The sequence below is a fragment of the Sebastes fasciatus genome, chromosome 8 (assembly GCF_043250625.1).
Source record: "Sebastes fasciatus isolate fSebFas1 chromosome 8, fSebFas1.pri, whole genome shotgun sequence".
Lineage (NCBI taxonomy): Eukaryota > Metazoa > Chordata > Actinopteri > Perciformes > Sebastidae > Sebastes > Sebastes fasciatus.
In genome coordinates this window covers 30,726,936-30,742,442 of record NC_133802.1, presented here as the reverse complement: position 1 = coordinate 30,742,442, position 15,507 = coordinate 30,726,936, and the positions used below count along the sequence as shown (strand labels likewise).

General features: G+C 38.5%; 2 protein-coding genes and 3 long non-coding RNA genes across 9 annotated transcripts; 4 read left to right on the top strand and 1 right to left on the bottom strand.

Annotated features, from left to right (window-relative positions):
* The first annotated feature begins 1,649 nt into the window (after positions 1–1,649).
* Positions 1,650–11,305, top strand: LOC141773238 (uncharacterized). Its single transcript, XR_012595043.1, has 2 exons — positions 1,650–1,770; positions 10,953–11,305. It is a non-coding gene; the product is annotated as an uncharacterized LOC141773238 (long non-coding RNA).
* On the top strand, positions 1,702–9,899 carry LOC141773227 (uncharacterized). 3 transcript variants are annotated; one of them, XM_074645054.1, is made up of 9 exons: positions 1,720–1,916; positions 2,090–2,403; positions 4,213–4,251; positions 4,338–4,646; positions 5,058–5,366; positions 6,657–6,971; positions 7,725–7,874; positions 7,962–8,026; positions 9,235–9,899. In XM_074645054.1, exons 2-8 carry the CDS (start codon positions 2,373–2,375, stop codon positions 8,003–8,005), a joined length of 1,197 nt encoding a protein of 398 aa, XP_074501155.1. In that variant the 5' UTR covers positions 1,720–1,916; positions 2,090–2,372; the 3' UTR covers positions 8,006–8,026; positions 9,235–9,899. The 3 variants fall into 3 exon arrangements, with proteins under 3 accessions (XP_074501156.1, XP_074501157.1, XP_074501155.1); XM_074645055.1 differs by having other exon boundaries at positions 1,702–2,403; positions 7,962–8,035; XM_074645056.1 differs by having other exon boundaries at positions 1,719–2,403; positions 9,232–9,899.
* On the top strand, positions 2,410–3,770 carry LOC141773241 (uncharacterized). The gene is made up of 2 exons (XR_012595047.1): positions 2,410–3,592; positions 3,647–3,770. It is a non-coding gene; the product is annotated as an uncharacterized LOC141773241 (long non-coding RNA).
* Positions 10,059–15,241, bottom strand: LOC141773236 (uncharacterized). Its single transcript, XM_074645067.1, has 7 exons — positions 14,899–15,241; positions 13,732–13,830; positions 13,245–13,276; positions 12,686–12,711; positions 12,524–12,577; positions 12,360–12,422; positions 10,059–11,513 (listed from the first exon to the last, which is right to left on the bottom strand). The coding sequence occupies exons 1-7, from the start codon at positions 14,978–14,980 to the stop codon at positions 11,306–11,308; spliced, it is 564 nt and encodes a 187-aa protein (XP_074501168.1). The 5' UTR covers positions 14,981–15,241; the 3' UTR covers positions 10,059–11,305.
* LOC141773242 (uncharacterized) lies at positions 13,825–14,907 on the top strand. 3 transcript variants are annotated; one of them, XR_012595050.1, is made up of 5 exons: positions 13,825–14,049; positions 14,197–14,282; positions 14,321–14,336; positions 14,519–14,598; positions 14,778–14,907. It is a non-coding gene; the product is annotated as an uncharacterized LOC141773242 (long non-coding RNA). The 3 variants fall into 3 exon arrangements; XR_012595048.1 differs by having other exon boundaries at positions 13,825–14,062; positions 14,203–14,282; positions 14,321–14,425; positions 14,525–14,598; positions 14,767–14,907; XR_012595049.1 differs by lacking the exon at positions 14,321–14,336 and having other exon boundaries at positions 13,825–14,062; positions 14,203–14,299; positions 14,525–14,598; positions 14,767–14,907.
* Positions 15,242–15,507: the final 266 nt, after the last annotated feature.

Sequence of the window (15,507 nt, the reverse complement as noted above, 5' to 3'; positions counted from 1 at the left end):
GCTAGTTTTCAGGATGATTTTGCAGATTTCATTTGTACCAACTGCCTTAACAAGCCCTCCTCTGTGTTCTGGATGACTCGTGTTCCATCACGGATGCAAATGAGTTCCTTGAAATGCAAACACATTTGGTTGCAATCCAACAAGAGGAAGGAAATAACTGCACTGGGCTACAGGAAAGCCTAGTCATCTCTGACAGGAAAATGTGAAACAGAAAAAAATGCCTCAGGGCGTTTTTTGGGTTAGTCACATTTCACACATGAATCAGGAAATATGTCTTCTTCCTTGTGTGGTTTTTGGTTGATTCATCCACATTGTACTTTCCAACGAGGGAGAACCGGCTCATGCCCGAATGGTGGGAGGAAGTGGGAGGATTGCAGCATCAGGAGACTTGTTGCTGGTGTTAGATCTCTGAGTGGTGTGGGTATTTGTGTCTACAATAGTGACGCAGGTGCTGGTTACTTGTTCACACACCCTCTTAGGCTGCCAGGTTGTGAGAAAATCCTTCTGTTGTTGTTTCTCTTCCTCATAATTACATAGTTACATATTGTTATTATAACAACCTATCTGTCTTTATAAGTATGAAACTTCCTCTTTGTGCCTCCACACACAGTGTTTCCTTGTTGAACCACAGTACAGGGATAGTAAACAGGGTTTTGGTACTAATAAGGCTGTAACTTTGTAATCAAAGTCCCCAATAACAACATTCTCGGTACAAAGAAACTTAACAAACATAATATTAATATAACATAAGCCATTATAGATACAGGAAAAACATACATATACAAAATAAATAAATAAAGAGAAAAGAAAAAGAATATACACAAGTAAAAAGAAATATAAAAAAAGAAAGGATAAAATTATATATAATCAATTAAAAATCAGTGTACAATTCAATATATTATTATGTTATTATTTTTTTTATTTTTTTTTTCAATACTATATTTATTGGGTTTTTTTTTGTTCATTTTGAAACAACAGAACATTCACAAACGTCCCCAATAACAATCTTCTCGGTACAAAGAAACTTAACAAACATAATATTAAGATAAAATAAGCCATTATAGATACAGGAAAAACATACATATACAAAATAAAGAAATAAAGAAAAAAGAAAAAGAAAAGAAAAAGAATATACACAAGTAAAAAGAAATATTAAAAAAAAGAATAGAATAAAATTATATATATATATTAAAAAGAATAGAATAGAATAATATATATATTTTTTATTATAAAGAATAGAATAGAATCAAATATATATATTATATTATATAAATATAAATATATATATAATAATATATAAATATATATTTTATTATAAAGAACATAATAGAATAATATATATATAATTTTTATTATAAAGAATAGAATAGAATCAAATATATATATATATATATATAATATATATATATATATTTTATTATAAAGAATAAAGAATAGAATAAACTATATATATAAATGTATATATAATATTATATATATATATATATATATATATATATATATATATATATATATATATATATATATATATATATATATATATGTGTGTGTTTTTTTATTTGATCATGTTATTATTTGTACATGTTGTATCTGTAGCTGTAGCCCGGTGCTGTGCTGTAGTGACCCTCCATAAGGAGAGAGTTAACGGGTCTGAGTGCAGCGCTGCGGCGGCTGGTGGTGACCTCTGTCTGCCGCAGAGAGAACAGCTCAGCACCGAGCAGCTAACCATCCTGCCTGACTGTTGACGGGAGTATATATGGCGGCCTGACGGTATTTAGTCCTCCTAACGTTATCTCATGGACATCCTGTGATACTGACAGCCACGCGGACTCATCAGCAGCATCACTGTATCTCAACAATTAATATTGTTTAATGCTTTAACATGTCTTTACACCCCGCGCGCCGCTGGTTAACAAGTTGCTAGCCGTTAGCTCTGAGCTAGTTAGCCGCTAGTCAGTTAGCCGTTAGCTCTTACCTGGTTTAGTCAGTTAGCCGTTAGCTCTGAGCTAGTTAGCCGTTAGTCAGTTAGCCGTTAGCTCTGAGCTAGTTAGCCGTTAGTCAGTTAGCCGTTAGCTCTTACCTGGTTTAGTCAGTTAGCCGTTAGCTCTGAGCTAGTTAGCCGTTAGCTCTTAGCTGGTTTAGTCAGTTAGCCGTTAGCTCTGAGCTAGTTAGCCGTTAGCTCTTAGCTGGTTTAGTCAGTTAGCCGTTAGCTCTGAGCTAGTTTAGTTAGTTAGCCGTTAGCCTTTGTAGCTACACAAGCTAGCTAATGTCTTGTTCGGTCTCGAGCTTCCAACGGCTGTCAGCATCATCATCACCAGGACAACGGTCCCCCTCGACCCCCCCGGCCGTGTGATGGAAGGGTGAGGGAGACCATGCTGAGCTTCCTCCGTCTCCTTCTGACAGGTGAGGTCATAACTAACAGGTGAGAGCTAATAACGGGCTAGCTAAGCTGGTTAGTCAGCTAACTGTAAGCTAGCTGTTGTTTCTAAAGCAGGCTACAAACAAAATACAACACAGCAGCCCTTTAACCTCTTAAGCCCTTGTGTGCTGGAATGTGTGGTTCAACCTAGACAGACATATACAAATTAAATCAAGAATAGCTCCACAACTACCAGGTCTATATGCATGATCTTGGTGTCTGTGGATAGGTACGACCTATTGAGAGAATTGAGAGATGAACCAAAGGAAAAATTTACATTTTTATCCTCGCCTAAAACGTTTTCTAGATTAGACAGTGGATAACACCATTATAGCAATGATGCCATGCACAGAGATGCCACTGAATTCATTCAGCAACTCCTTGACTAGAACTGTGCCAAAGCAGATATAAATTACACAAAGCACATAGATTCTAAGGATTTATTAAGGATAGGACCAGGCAGATTCTTGGATACCCAAAGTGTGCCAAATGGGTTTTTCTACCTCTTGAAAGGGAATCTGGCTATAAAATACTACCGAAATCCACTACAGGAGGCGATGTGCACACAATGGAGCTTTGGCCATGACATTTACCCTGTGCATCATCACATTCTACCACTGTTCACAGTATAAAATCAATAAAAACAACTAAATTGCATAATTTTGACTCCAAATGGAGTAGTTTTATTATTATAATGAAATATGATCAAGTAAAACTTCGATAATAATAAATAAAATCAACAACAATCTAAATAAGATAACAAAAAAGAATCCAAAGTCAAGTATGTACATTCAATATAAAAAAACATAATGTAAAAATGCAATTTCTCGTGCGTTGATTTTGTAACTAAAAATATTGAAAATTGTTTCGACAACATACACTTGGAGGGTTGTTTTAGTAGCGTTAAGGCCTAGTTTTTTTAGAAACTATTCAGAAAAAAGACCACCACAGTGTTTTATGAAGTACTAAATGGAGTGTTTTAACACACGGCTCAGCCGAACCCGGTTTCGTCGGGTAAAAGAGGTTAATAAATGTTTCCCTCATGAAGGTTATACTGTTCAGTGTTTGTTTTAGAGAGGCATGCTATAGCTAAAAGGTACAGTATTGTAAACATCTCTACAGCCTCCAAAATTACCATAAAGTTTAATCAACACCTCTCAAAATTCACTTGTGGTGGCAGTTTCTGTTAAAACAAGACACAAACCAACGTAACAACTTGTCTTTCAGTGAATTTAATAAAAAGGCATACATTAATAACTAAAACATCTGCAGATGGACTGCAGATGGACTCACGAGCACAGCCACCTGTTGTGGACTGTGGCAAGTGAGCCCCGAATACAAAGAGTAGTCAGTATTTATACATTTAAAGCATAACATGAAGATAAGTGCAAAGAAGAAAAGAAGAGAAGGATAGAAAGTGTATCAATGCGTCAGCACACAGCAGACAACAGAGCATCACAAGACATAACAAGTATTTCAGCAATCTGTTGTTTGCAGTTACAGAGAACTAAAATGTCAGGTCACTGTCCTATGGTGACGAAGTTGAACATGTGAGGCCCTGAGATTATCTAAAGGTACAGTGTTAAACTGCAGATATGAAAATTGCCATTACACACTTAAAACCAGAACTAAACATTGCAGGACTGTTGTATTAAATCATATGAGTTTTGCTCGTGTTTGGTCTACCTAATAAACAAGCAGCTGAGTGTTGATAGCTGCTGTTGTTGAAATTTTTAATGGATTTTAATCTGTATTTACCCTGTGATAATTACGTGTTTGTGATTTCCCCACAGGCCTGTTAGGTGTTCTGTGGGATGGAGTTACAGCGTTTGGTGAGCTTGGGATTAATATAAACCTGCTGCATCCATCATCTGTTCCTGCACCTTCTGTCTCTAAATCATTTTTCTCTGATCCACAGGTGGGGTCAGACTAGTGGATGGGGAGAACAAGTGTTCTGGCAGAGTCGAGGTACTCCGCCATGAGCGGTGGGGGACGGTGTGCGACCACGGCTGGGACCTCCGGGAGGCTGACGTGGTGTGTCTGGAGCTGGGCTGTGGCTTAGCTGAGTCCGCCCTTCATGGTTCAGTGTTTGGTGCAGGCAGCGGAGAGATCTGGCTGCGACATGTCCAGTGCTCCGGACACGAGTCCAGTTTGACACGCTGCGCTGTTGTCCTCCACAGTAATGTCTACTGCACCCATGAGAACGATGCGGGGGTGAAATGCTCAGGTGAGACTCCACTCTGTTGCAATATTATGTTCCTGCAATAGAGGAGACTGCAGTTTCAGTAGCAGTTTGTACAGCGGAGGACGACAGAACTGCTAAAGGTCTCAACAACTCCTGAGAGAGAGGGAAAGAGAGAGAGATGCAACTAGAAAACCTGAATATAAATAACATGACCTATGGTTCACAACTATCTGTAAATTAACTATTACTACTAGCCCTACCATCACTGTGAGGCAGGAAATCTTAATCCAAACTCCCGTATGATCCCTCGTGGTGGTATGAGTTACAGAACTCAGCAGAATCCCACTCTGTCTTCAAAAATTGCTTTAAGACCTACGTCTTCCAGGAGTACTTACTCACATTTATTCATTATATTTTATGATTTCATGATCTCAATCTCGTCTTTACTCACAGGTACCCTTTTATTGCCCACCCTCACCCTCCTGTCCCCTCACACTGTGTTCTCTCCCGGCGAGGCCGTTCGCTTCGGCTGCAGCGTTTTGCTGGGTCATCACCTCAGTGACTTCCACCTCTACAAGCACGGAGTGTCAACGCCGCTGGTCACACAGAGGGCGGACCAGACCCAGACCAGAGTGGAGCTGACTCTGTCCGACATAGAGACTTTCCACCAGGGCAGCTACAGTTGTCGGTATCGGATCAAGGGCGGCTTCCCTTCTCAGCTGCTCAGCTCGCCGCCCAGCAACTCCATCAACATCACTGTCGGTGAGTCGTAAACCACGTTGGTTAATCCATATTAGCTCCGTTAACACCAGTGCCCATTCTCACAGCACATTGTTTTGTTTTGCAATGTATATTAGATGTTTAATTCTCTGCTCTACTCAACCTCGAGGGTGTGTGTCAATTTAGATTTTCTTTGCTCCTAACTTACAGCATGTAACATGTGTAATATACAACACATGTAACAAAATAATAATCTAAGCACAAAAGTCAGTTTACCTTTAACCAGCTCCATTTGCTGAGGAAGACTGTGAGATGCAGTTGAAAGCTCCAAGTGGACTTTTTGAGTTCAGGTTGTTGTTACGAATTTTTATTTTCACGGCGACTCTGTGTTGTCCTTCTTTGCTTCATTGTAGCTGTGTTGCATATAATTGTCATTCATTCATTTTGATTTATTTATTTCAGTTTTTCATTTTCATAATTAGTATTGGCAATTACATTTTGCATGTAATGGCATTTTTTCATCTGATGTTCTGATTTATCTAGTTTGTTGTTAATATGACTCTCACCTGTTATTAATTAGCAAAATCTAGAGTATAACCCCACCGAAAAGACCATTTTATTTTAGAATATTTTGTAAAAACATTTAACGATTAAGGCCTCCGGGGGCACGACGAATAAACAACACGAAAATACAAAATACTCGCCTGTGAATATTATATGTCTAGGGCTTTTATTGTGAAAGGTAAGAATGGAATGAGTGGATCTGGTCTGCGCTACCTTTGTCAAGGTTGAAAGGAGTAATAAAGTCTGTTGTCTTTGTTCGGACTACGGCGCATCTGTGGCCCTGTTCAGTCTTGGTATTAACATGCGTCCTCAGTGATCGGATCACAAGTGGACAGCTTTAAGTACAGGTTTGAACGCACTCAAGACGCATTGAGGTTGGATCTTTCAGACCACATTCAGAGGTGTGTGCTTGTTTCATAAATGTAGGCGCAACTCAACCCGTTCCGCACCTTGTGATTAGTTGATGTCTTTATGTACGGTGCGAAAGCTCAGAAAATTGATCTTGTTCCGAAAACAGTGCCACTTTTTTGTTGTGTGATATTCACATTCTGTGTTTTAAGTATTCATGACAAAAACAAAAGTTCAGAAAAATACATTGACCTGAGAATTAATCACACACAAAAAATGTCGCTGGTGTGTAACAGCCCAAGTTGGGTTTAAACAAAATCCACATCTTTTCAAGAGAGGTGGGACTTGACTGTTTTCTTAAGCCTGATCATCTCTGTATTACCCTGAATAACTAATAAATTGAATTCCTCTTTGACACAGTGGAACTCCTGACTCCCCAACACTGGTACAACACGTCCACCGAGGCCCCGGCTGGTTCCGTCATGAAAGGCCACAATTTTAACATCACCTGCTCCACGCCGCAGCAGTACCCTGGAGGTTCTTTCCAGCTGCGCCTGATCCGCTCCAACGGCACCGTGCGCCAGTCCCTGCCTGCCCTCACGCCATCCGTCACGTTCACCTTTCCCAACGCCCAGAGCTCCAACGAGGGTTACTACTACTGCCTGTATCGGGTCCAGCTGGGGGGACGCACTTTTGTCTCCAGAGAAAGCCAGCCCCTGCCTATAGCCATCAGAGGTGAACCTGATTATATTATAGAGACAGACAGACCATAGAAATAGAATAAAGGAGTAGAACGGATATTCCCATTCAAATCTACGTAGCAGGATGGTCAGAGCGTTGGCCATTTTTATATGTGTGCCATTGCCACAGCGACCGTTGTAGCGGGCTGACTTTTGCATAAACTGACTTGCGGCAAGTTCGGCTCGTCGTCTGTAAGCAGTGTGGGATTCAAGCATGGTGGAATTAGCAAGCTAGCTAGCTAGCGGACAGCTGGCTGGTTAGCTCCTGAGCTGGTTCTGCCAGGTGTTGGTGCTGCACTGGTTACGGAAAATGAGGCAAACAGCGGGCTGGTGGCCAGCAACAGTGCCGTGTCTGAACAGTTCCTCCGCCTGCGGACAAGCTACCTAGCTAACAAGCCAGCCAGCTGTCTTCGGCATGGATGTATAAAGAGAAGGGGAGATGCGCACTTTATGGCGCCATTTTCATTTGTACTAGTCAAATTACCACAGCAAACAGTTCAATGACCCTTCTACTCCTGTTTTATTTCTATGGACAGACCATAGATACATACGTATGTGATATGTTAGAAACCTGAGTGGCTTAAAAAAACAGGATACCAAAATATTAATATTAATCGGTTAGATTCTATGTAGATATTTCTGACTTTTTGTGTTTTCACTTTTGCAACTGTACTTGTATCAGTTAGTCTCAGCTGTAGATGAAAACCCATCCTGTAGGTAACTCACAGATAACTCCTCTCACCCTCAGATCCAGACCCAGTACTGAGTCCAATGGTGATCAGCTGGCTTGTGTCCGGCCTGACTTTTGTCGTAGCGGTCGTCGTTATAATCATCGTGGCCAAGGTGCTATGTAACAAGGAGAAGAAGCCCACCGAACTGGAGCGAGAGACCAGAACCTGTAAGTTCCTTTTTTCCAGCTTTAGACAGAGATGTGATTTTGATCCTGTATGTGTTCCCGGAGTAATGGATGTGCTTCTGTCTCCAGGTGTGGACAACACTTATGTTGCCTTATCAATTAACAAGCTATGACGGGGCAGCAGATCACTAAAGGTATTGAAGGTCAGGATTCTTGCACATCCGGTGCCTATGAAATCGTATTTACCCTGCTTGGAAGTTTTCACGTTTTACACAGTGGTGGAACAAGTATTCAAATATTTTACTTGAGTAAAAATAATATTACTGTTTAATAATACTCTGTTACAAATAAAAGTCCTGCATTGAAAAGTAGAATACAAAAGTATTAGCATCAAAATATACTTATTGGCCTACCAAAAGTAAAAGTAGTTATTATGCAGAATGACCCATATCAGAATAATATACATTATATTACTGGATTATAATTATTGATGCATTTATGTGTAAGCATCACTTTAATGTTGCAGTTTAGGGATGCACCGATCTGACTTCTTCAGTCCCGATAGCGATACCTGGGCTTTGGGTATCGGCCGATACCAGTGTTTGATTAATAAGATGTGTGCCTCACTGTGTGGACGCGAGTGGGGTGATTTAGTGAATTGTTCATTATTAAAATAATAAATTGTATACCAGCAACGTGGCAAAAAAAAATCTAACAACAGGATTACAATTCAAGTGCAAACCTTTTTAATGCAGCAACAAATTGGTCAAAACTTAAACTGAATAAATTGACATTTACCCTGTGCATCATCACATTCTACCACTGTGCACAGTATAAAATCAATAAAAAACAACTAAATTGTATAATTTTGACTCCAAATGGAGTAGTTTTATTATAAAAATGAAATATGATCAAGTAAAACTTAGATAATAACAAATAAGATCAATAACAATGTAAAAAAGATAACAAAAAAGAATCTAAAGTCAAGTATGTACATTCAATATAAGAACGGTCAAAATATTATAAAGTAAAAATACAATTTCTCATACGTTGATTTTTATCATGACTAAAATATTGAAATCATTGCCAAACAAACATTGTTTGGACAAAATACACTTGGTGTTGTTTTAGTAGCATTAAGGCCTCGTCTTTTAGAAACTATTCAGAAAAAAAGACCACAGCATTTTATGAAGTTTTTAAAGGTAGTGTTTTAACACACCGCTCAGCCGAACCCCATTCAATCTACTTTGATTCCATGTTGTTTCAATGAAAATTTCCAAGGGGGGGGTGAATACTTTTTAAAGGAACTGTAATATCTGATTTGTCATTGTCTGTAGCCATATTCATAATTATGCCACGCTAGTGAATTAAGGTGAGTTATTTTGTTTCATCTGTCAAGCAGAATCACAAGCAAGTGGACAGTCGGGGAGCTCACGCCGCGTCCATCGAGGATCCAGTCGGCAGGAGACGTAACACGGAACCAAACACCTTTTGGAAAAAGGCACCACGTGGACCCAGTTCAGTACAGTTTGGATGAGGAACAGTTTTTACTGGACTAACATGGACCTCCATCACACCAAACTTCAGGCTAGTGTTACTGCTGGATATGATTGGCTTATAAAGCCTTTGTATTACGATGAGATGTGAGCTAACAGCCACAGAAGACTGACACTATAATTTATTTCCAGTTAAAGTCTGTAGTGGTTCCAGCTAGACTTCACTTTCACTCAGACTTGGCTACTGCCATTGCGCCAGATGTTGGAGTGAAAAAACTGCAACTAAAAAGCTAAACTGGGGAAACTGTGACATTGGTCCCTCAGGTCTGTAAATGCAGTTTAAGAACATTGTTTTTTTTTTGTATTTATTACCAGATAACACTAATGACAGGCTCCACTAGCTTATTATGTACTCGCTTCTACAGATCAATGATCCTTAAAGGATTAGATGTTTTTTGTATTTTAAGTCTAACCCTACTATGCATCTTATGTCATTTACAACATGTACATTACTGCACTTAAACGATGGTAAATAGAAGCTGTAGTTGATTAAAATGCTGCTGTTGTTGGAGCTTCTGGGTTCAGTGAGTTTTGTTTGACAATCTACAAATATTTCTGCACAAACTGCAGGTTGATTTATCGCATCAATAAGAGGAAAAAGCTTTTAACATAATGCATAACAGCTAAAATGTATTGTTGCTCTAGAATAAATGACGTGACGCTTCAAACATTTACATATACAAGCTCTTTTAATAGTTTGAATTATGCAACAGCAATACAAAACACGTCAAACTCTACAGGATGTAAATGTTGGATAGTACAAATGTGATATTTCAACTGAAGCAAAGCATAAACATGGCATTACAGCTCGTATAAACACTTCAATTTCATATTTTTTACCCGAGATAAAACCTCAACTTCTTATATTAAACGCTGAAAAAACATCAATACTTATATCCCAATTTATTCCTAAAAAACCATTGAGGCACTTGCATTACAGCTGGTTTGTCCCAACTGTACTTCTTTAATTATTTCTGACAAATGGAAGCATTGTTGTACCCCAAGATTATATAAACTACAAGGATTTAGTCGATCTTCATATTGACAATATACACAGAATCATAGACCGTTAGATGCCCTTATTATTACCAAGTATTGTAACACTGAAAAAAAGCAACATTTTGGGACGCTAAATAGATCTGGTGCAATACTTTTGATACTGAGCTGCAGTGGTTTTGAAATGTGAACACATTCGGTCTAATGTGCAAAGAAAAATATCTAAAAGTTGCTTAAAATCTGGCAAAATTAAAAATTATCTTAATTAAATTTTAACAGTGGTCTATGAAGTCTAACGAGAGATTTGTGTTGAAATTATAGGATATGTATGATGTAGATAGATTCACTGTGAATTGCTGAGGCTCACCACAACACAGTGGAGCTGACTAGCATTTAATTTGCAGTTTGTGACGCTCTATGTGCCAAACAAAACATCAAAATGTCTCTTTCTGAATACGAGACATCTCTGACCTTAAATTGCTGACATCAAGATCTGTGGATATTTAAAGTTTAACTGTGGCATCATATGTGGACTGAGTTTTTCCCAATTTCTTGACATATTCATCAGCACTGCGAGCCAAACACCAGCAGGTGCTCTGTGCTGTGGACGAACTGTGGACGATGATCTCCAAAACGTTCATCAGATCACTGAAACTGATCCAGGTAAGAGGAGGAAGGATTCCGTGTGTTTCTGAGTGATCTGTCCTTTTTAAAGTAGCGTCCTCATCTAGTAGTTAAGCTGGGTGACTATTTTAACTATAAACATCAGCAAGCAAATAATTATAAAAGCATAAAAATATTGCATAAAGCCCAATCTCAGCAATGTCTAAAATAAAGGCATTAACCCAAATACATTCATCCAATTAAAATGCACAATAAAGTAAAAAGTGAGCATGAATTAAAAAAAAAACAAAAAAACAATCATTCTATCCCTTTGAGGGATTCATTTGTCTCCATATTGGAAAAAACTAAGTAGAGGAAGGCGGCCACGGCGATGAAGAACACGAACTGAACCCAGAGTGGGATGAGGCGAGACGACTTGGGTGCCTTCGGAGCATCTTGAGGTTTCATGGGTGTCGATTTCAAATAGGAGCTTCTGTAAGTGGACGGCGTGTCGTACATGTGGGGCCTGAAAGGGAATTCAATTAATTAGACTCATTCAGATACCCCATCACAAACTGCCACCAAGTCTGGTGTTATCGTTGTTGGAGGAAGTAAAGTAAAGTAGCAATATAAAAAATACTACTTTTATACTATAGGTTAAAGTCCTGCATTGAAAATACCACTTAAGAAAAAGTACATAAATATAATTGGCAAAATATACTTAAAAATGTCAAAGGTAAAGTGAGTGTTACTATTACTTATTTATTACACAGCTTTGTTGAATACTTGATTCTTATTAGTCAATTTCTGCATTGGACCATTTCTGTGTGAAATTATTGATTTCTTAAGTAAGTAGCCGTGTAATAAGCGGGATAATGTACAGCGAGCCGGTCATTGTTGTGAAATAAACCCCTTCAGGGCTTTGCGTCAGGGTTTATTTGACAACAATGACCGGCTCGCTGTACATTCTCCCTTACAGGTTATATTATTCAATTGTTATTACTGATGCATTAATGTGTACGTAGCATTTTACTGGTCGAGATGGAGCTTATATAACTATTTTATATTATGTTGGCTAGCTTAATCTGAAACCCTACATCATATTTTATGATGATTTATTATGCTCATACATTTTGTATGTAAAATCTTAATCTTCAAAGTAATTATAGCTGCCTAATATTTTCCTCTGAACTGTAACGGGAGTAGAAGCCTGAAGTAGCATGAAATGGAAATAGTCAAGTAAGGTACTAAAAGTACTGAAGTAAAGTAAAAAAAAAAAAAAAAAAAGGTGACACAAACAATATAGCAAATTTTAACCTAAATAGACTGAAAACATCTGATGACGCTATTTGACTTTATACACTACACTTACTCCTCAACAGGAGCCCGTCCTCTGTATTCAGGCGTCGACCTCGAGTAGTTTGTGTAGGACGTCCTGCAGAGAGACAGATAACAGTAAATGTGTGTTTACTCCTCACTGACTGAGACAACAACTTGTACTGCTGCAAATATTTATACAGTATAATTATAACTTACTCTTGTTCAAATTCCCTCTCATAACACTCTGGTCCTGGCCTCGTGTAAGACCAACTAGATAGACAAGAAAAAAGTCATTAGACTCATTTGTATTTGTTAATTTGATGTACTTAAATAGAAGAAAGGCAGTGAATGTTTGGAGCTGATAATAAGAGAACTGACCTGTCTCCCGCGCCTTCACTCCTCACCTGCAAAATGGGAAGCAGTGATATAAGAGGTAGTGACGTTTTACAGCAGTGTTATGACATAAACAATGCATACCTAACAGCTTAAACTGTCGCTGCATTTGATTAATGTCAAATTGAATTTATATATTTGTATCTCTGGCCCTTCCTTCAATCAGATTAGAAAACAAATGACCATTACATCCTATTTCATAGAAAAATATGTGATTTTGGTCTATATAAATATAATTGACATGATTATTTTGTTAAAATCAGGCAATAAAATCTCTGACACTCAAACTACAAGGTTAGCAGCTCATAGCAATAGTGAACTTAAATGATAGAGATGCACTGATATCTAATTTCAAAGTCAATAATAATACTAGGTTTTTAGATTGACCTGTTAATTTTCCCACTGTCAATACAATTTATGTAATCAAATTGTTGCTGACATGCAAATGGACATTTTTACTAACATTCTTCATCAAATATTTATATTTATTTATTATTTATTTGGCGAGTAATGAAAAAAAATCAGTGTGGATGGAGATACTTACAGGTGTCTTGCTGTATTCATAGGTGACTTCTTCTGAAATGAAAACACAAACATAAGGATAAATGTACATTTCTATTACACTATAACTCCCACATTTGCAGTACTTAAGTGGCCCACTTTCTAAAAGCTCAGTGGAAAACCAAACCAAAAAACAGGAAGTAAAACTGGCTGGAGGCTATAAATAAAACAGAATATTACGCAAATCAAAGCAAAATGAGAATCTAAGACATTAAACAGTGTATACAAATATTGGGCTAAAATATAAACATAAATACAATGAAGTAATAATAAAAAAAACAAAAGTCCAAAAAAGTACCGTTATTTAAAAGAAAAATATTACATGCCAATTTAAGAAATCGGTATTGGTAAAATTGGAACAGAAAGTATCGGTATTGAATTGAAAAAGTCTGGTATCGCTGTAGTATACGCTGTTCAGAGTGTATATTATGTTATATGTATATTATGTTAGATTAAAGTACAACAGGTACCTTCTTCTCTGTAGTAGGTTTTGTCAGGTGAAGGTGTCACTCTTTTCCCTTTGGCCATGGCCTCTTTCAGCTTCCTCTCATACAGACCTCTGGTGGTGTCTGGGAACAAACAAAAAAGTAATTTCAGACAATAATGAACACAAAGAAAACCACATAAATTCACCAACTACCAGCTACAGCAGTAAAGTTAGTGAACAGGTAGTGGAGGTAGGTAGTTTATGAACAGGTAAAAGGTAGTGAGAAGGCCTGTGAAGTGAAGTGAAGTTAACTGGAGTATAGTTTGTGAACAGGTAGATGAGGTAGGTAGTTAGTGAACAGGTAGAGGAGACAGGTAGTTAGTGAACAGGTAGTGAACAGGTAGATGAGGTAGGTAGTTAGTGAACAGGTAGAGGAGACAGGTAGTTAGTGAACAGGTAGTGAACAGGTAGATGAGGTAGGTAGTTAGTGAACAGGTAGAGGAGACAGGTAGAGGTGGAGGCATGTGAAGTGAAGCGAAGTTAACTGGAGTATAGTTTGTGAACAGGTAGAGGAGGTAGGTAGTTCATGAATAGGTAGAGACAGGTAGTTAGTGAACAGGTAGAGGAGACAGGTAGAGGTGGAGGCCTGTGAAGTGAAGCGAAGTTAACTGGAATATAGTTAGTGAACAGGTAGTGGAGGTAGGTAGTTCATGAATAGGTAGAGGAGACAGGTAGATGTGGAGGCCTGTGAAGTGAAGTTAACTGGAGTAAAGTTTGTGAACAGGTAGAGGAGGTAGGTAATTGTGAACAGGTAGAGGAGACAGGTAGAGGTGAAGGCCTGTGAAGTGAAGTGAAGTTAACTGGAGTATAGTTTGTGAACAGGTAGAGGAGGTAGGTAGTTTGTGAACAGGTAGAGGAGACAGGTAGAGGAGGTAGGTAGTTAGTGAACAGGTAGAGGAGACAGGTAGAGGAGGTAGGTAGTTAGTGAACAGGTAGAGGAGGTAGGTAGTTTGTGAACAGGTAGAGGAGACAGGTAGAGGAGGTAGGTAGTTAGTGAACAGGTAGAGGAGGTAGGTAGTTGGTGAACAGGTAGTTTAGTGGAGGAGGCCTCTGAAGTGAAGTGAAGTTATCTGTCGAGATTCAAAAACGGGCGCAAAGTGCCCGTTGACTGACTGTTGACTGACTGACTGACTGACCGTGACTCACTCACCGACCACAGGTCCGTGTTTTATCCCGTATTCATCCAGCAGGTCGCTGATATCCTGCGCAGATTTACTCCGTAGCGAAGACATCTTCTGTGACTTGTCTTTATCCGGTTAGATTGACGTGTGTTTGTTATTTCTCGGTGAGTTCTTGTTTCGGTTAACAGACCAACAGACACACAGACCAACAGACCCACAGACCCACAACTCCTCCCGCCGATGACGAGCAGGAGGAAGCTCGTTTTGTTGAGCGGGAGGTGGCGACGATCCAATGTGGAGTCTAACGGGAGTTTAGGAGCACAGAGAGAGCTAAACTCCGCCCTCCTTTGTTGATTCCAAGTGTTGAAAACATTCGCGCCTTACGTCATTTCCGTTTTACACATTCTTCTTTTATGGTTTCTCATTTCTATTCTAGTTTGTTTCCGGAAATGAAGCAGCGCCACAAGCTGGCTGATATTTACTACTACTACTACTATAGTAATAATGTAGTACTGCTAGTAGTAAATACAAAATAAACATTAGTACTGCTAGTAGTAAATACAAAATAAACATTAGTAATGCTAGTAGTAAATACAAAATAAACATTAGTACTGCTAGTAGTAAATACAAAATAAACA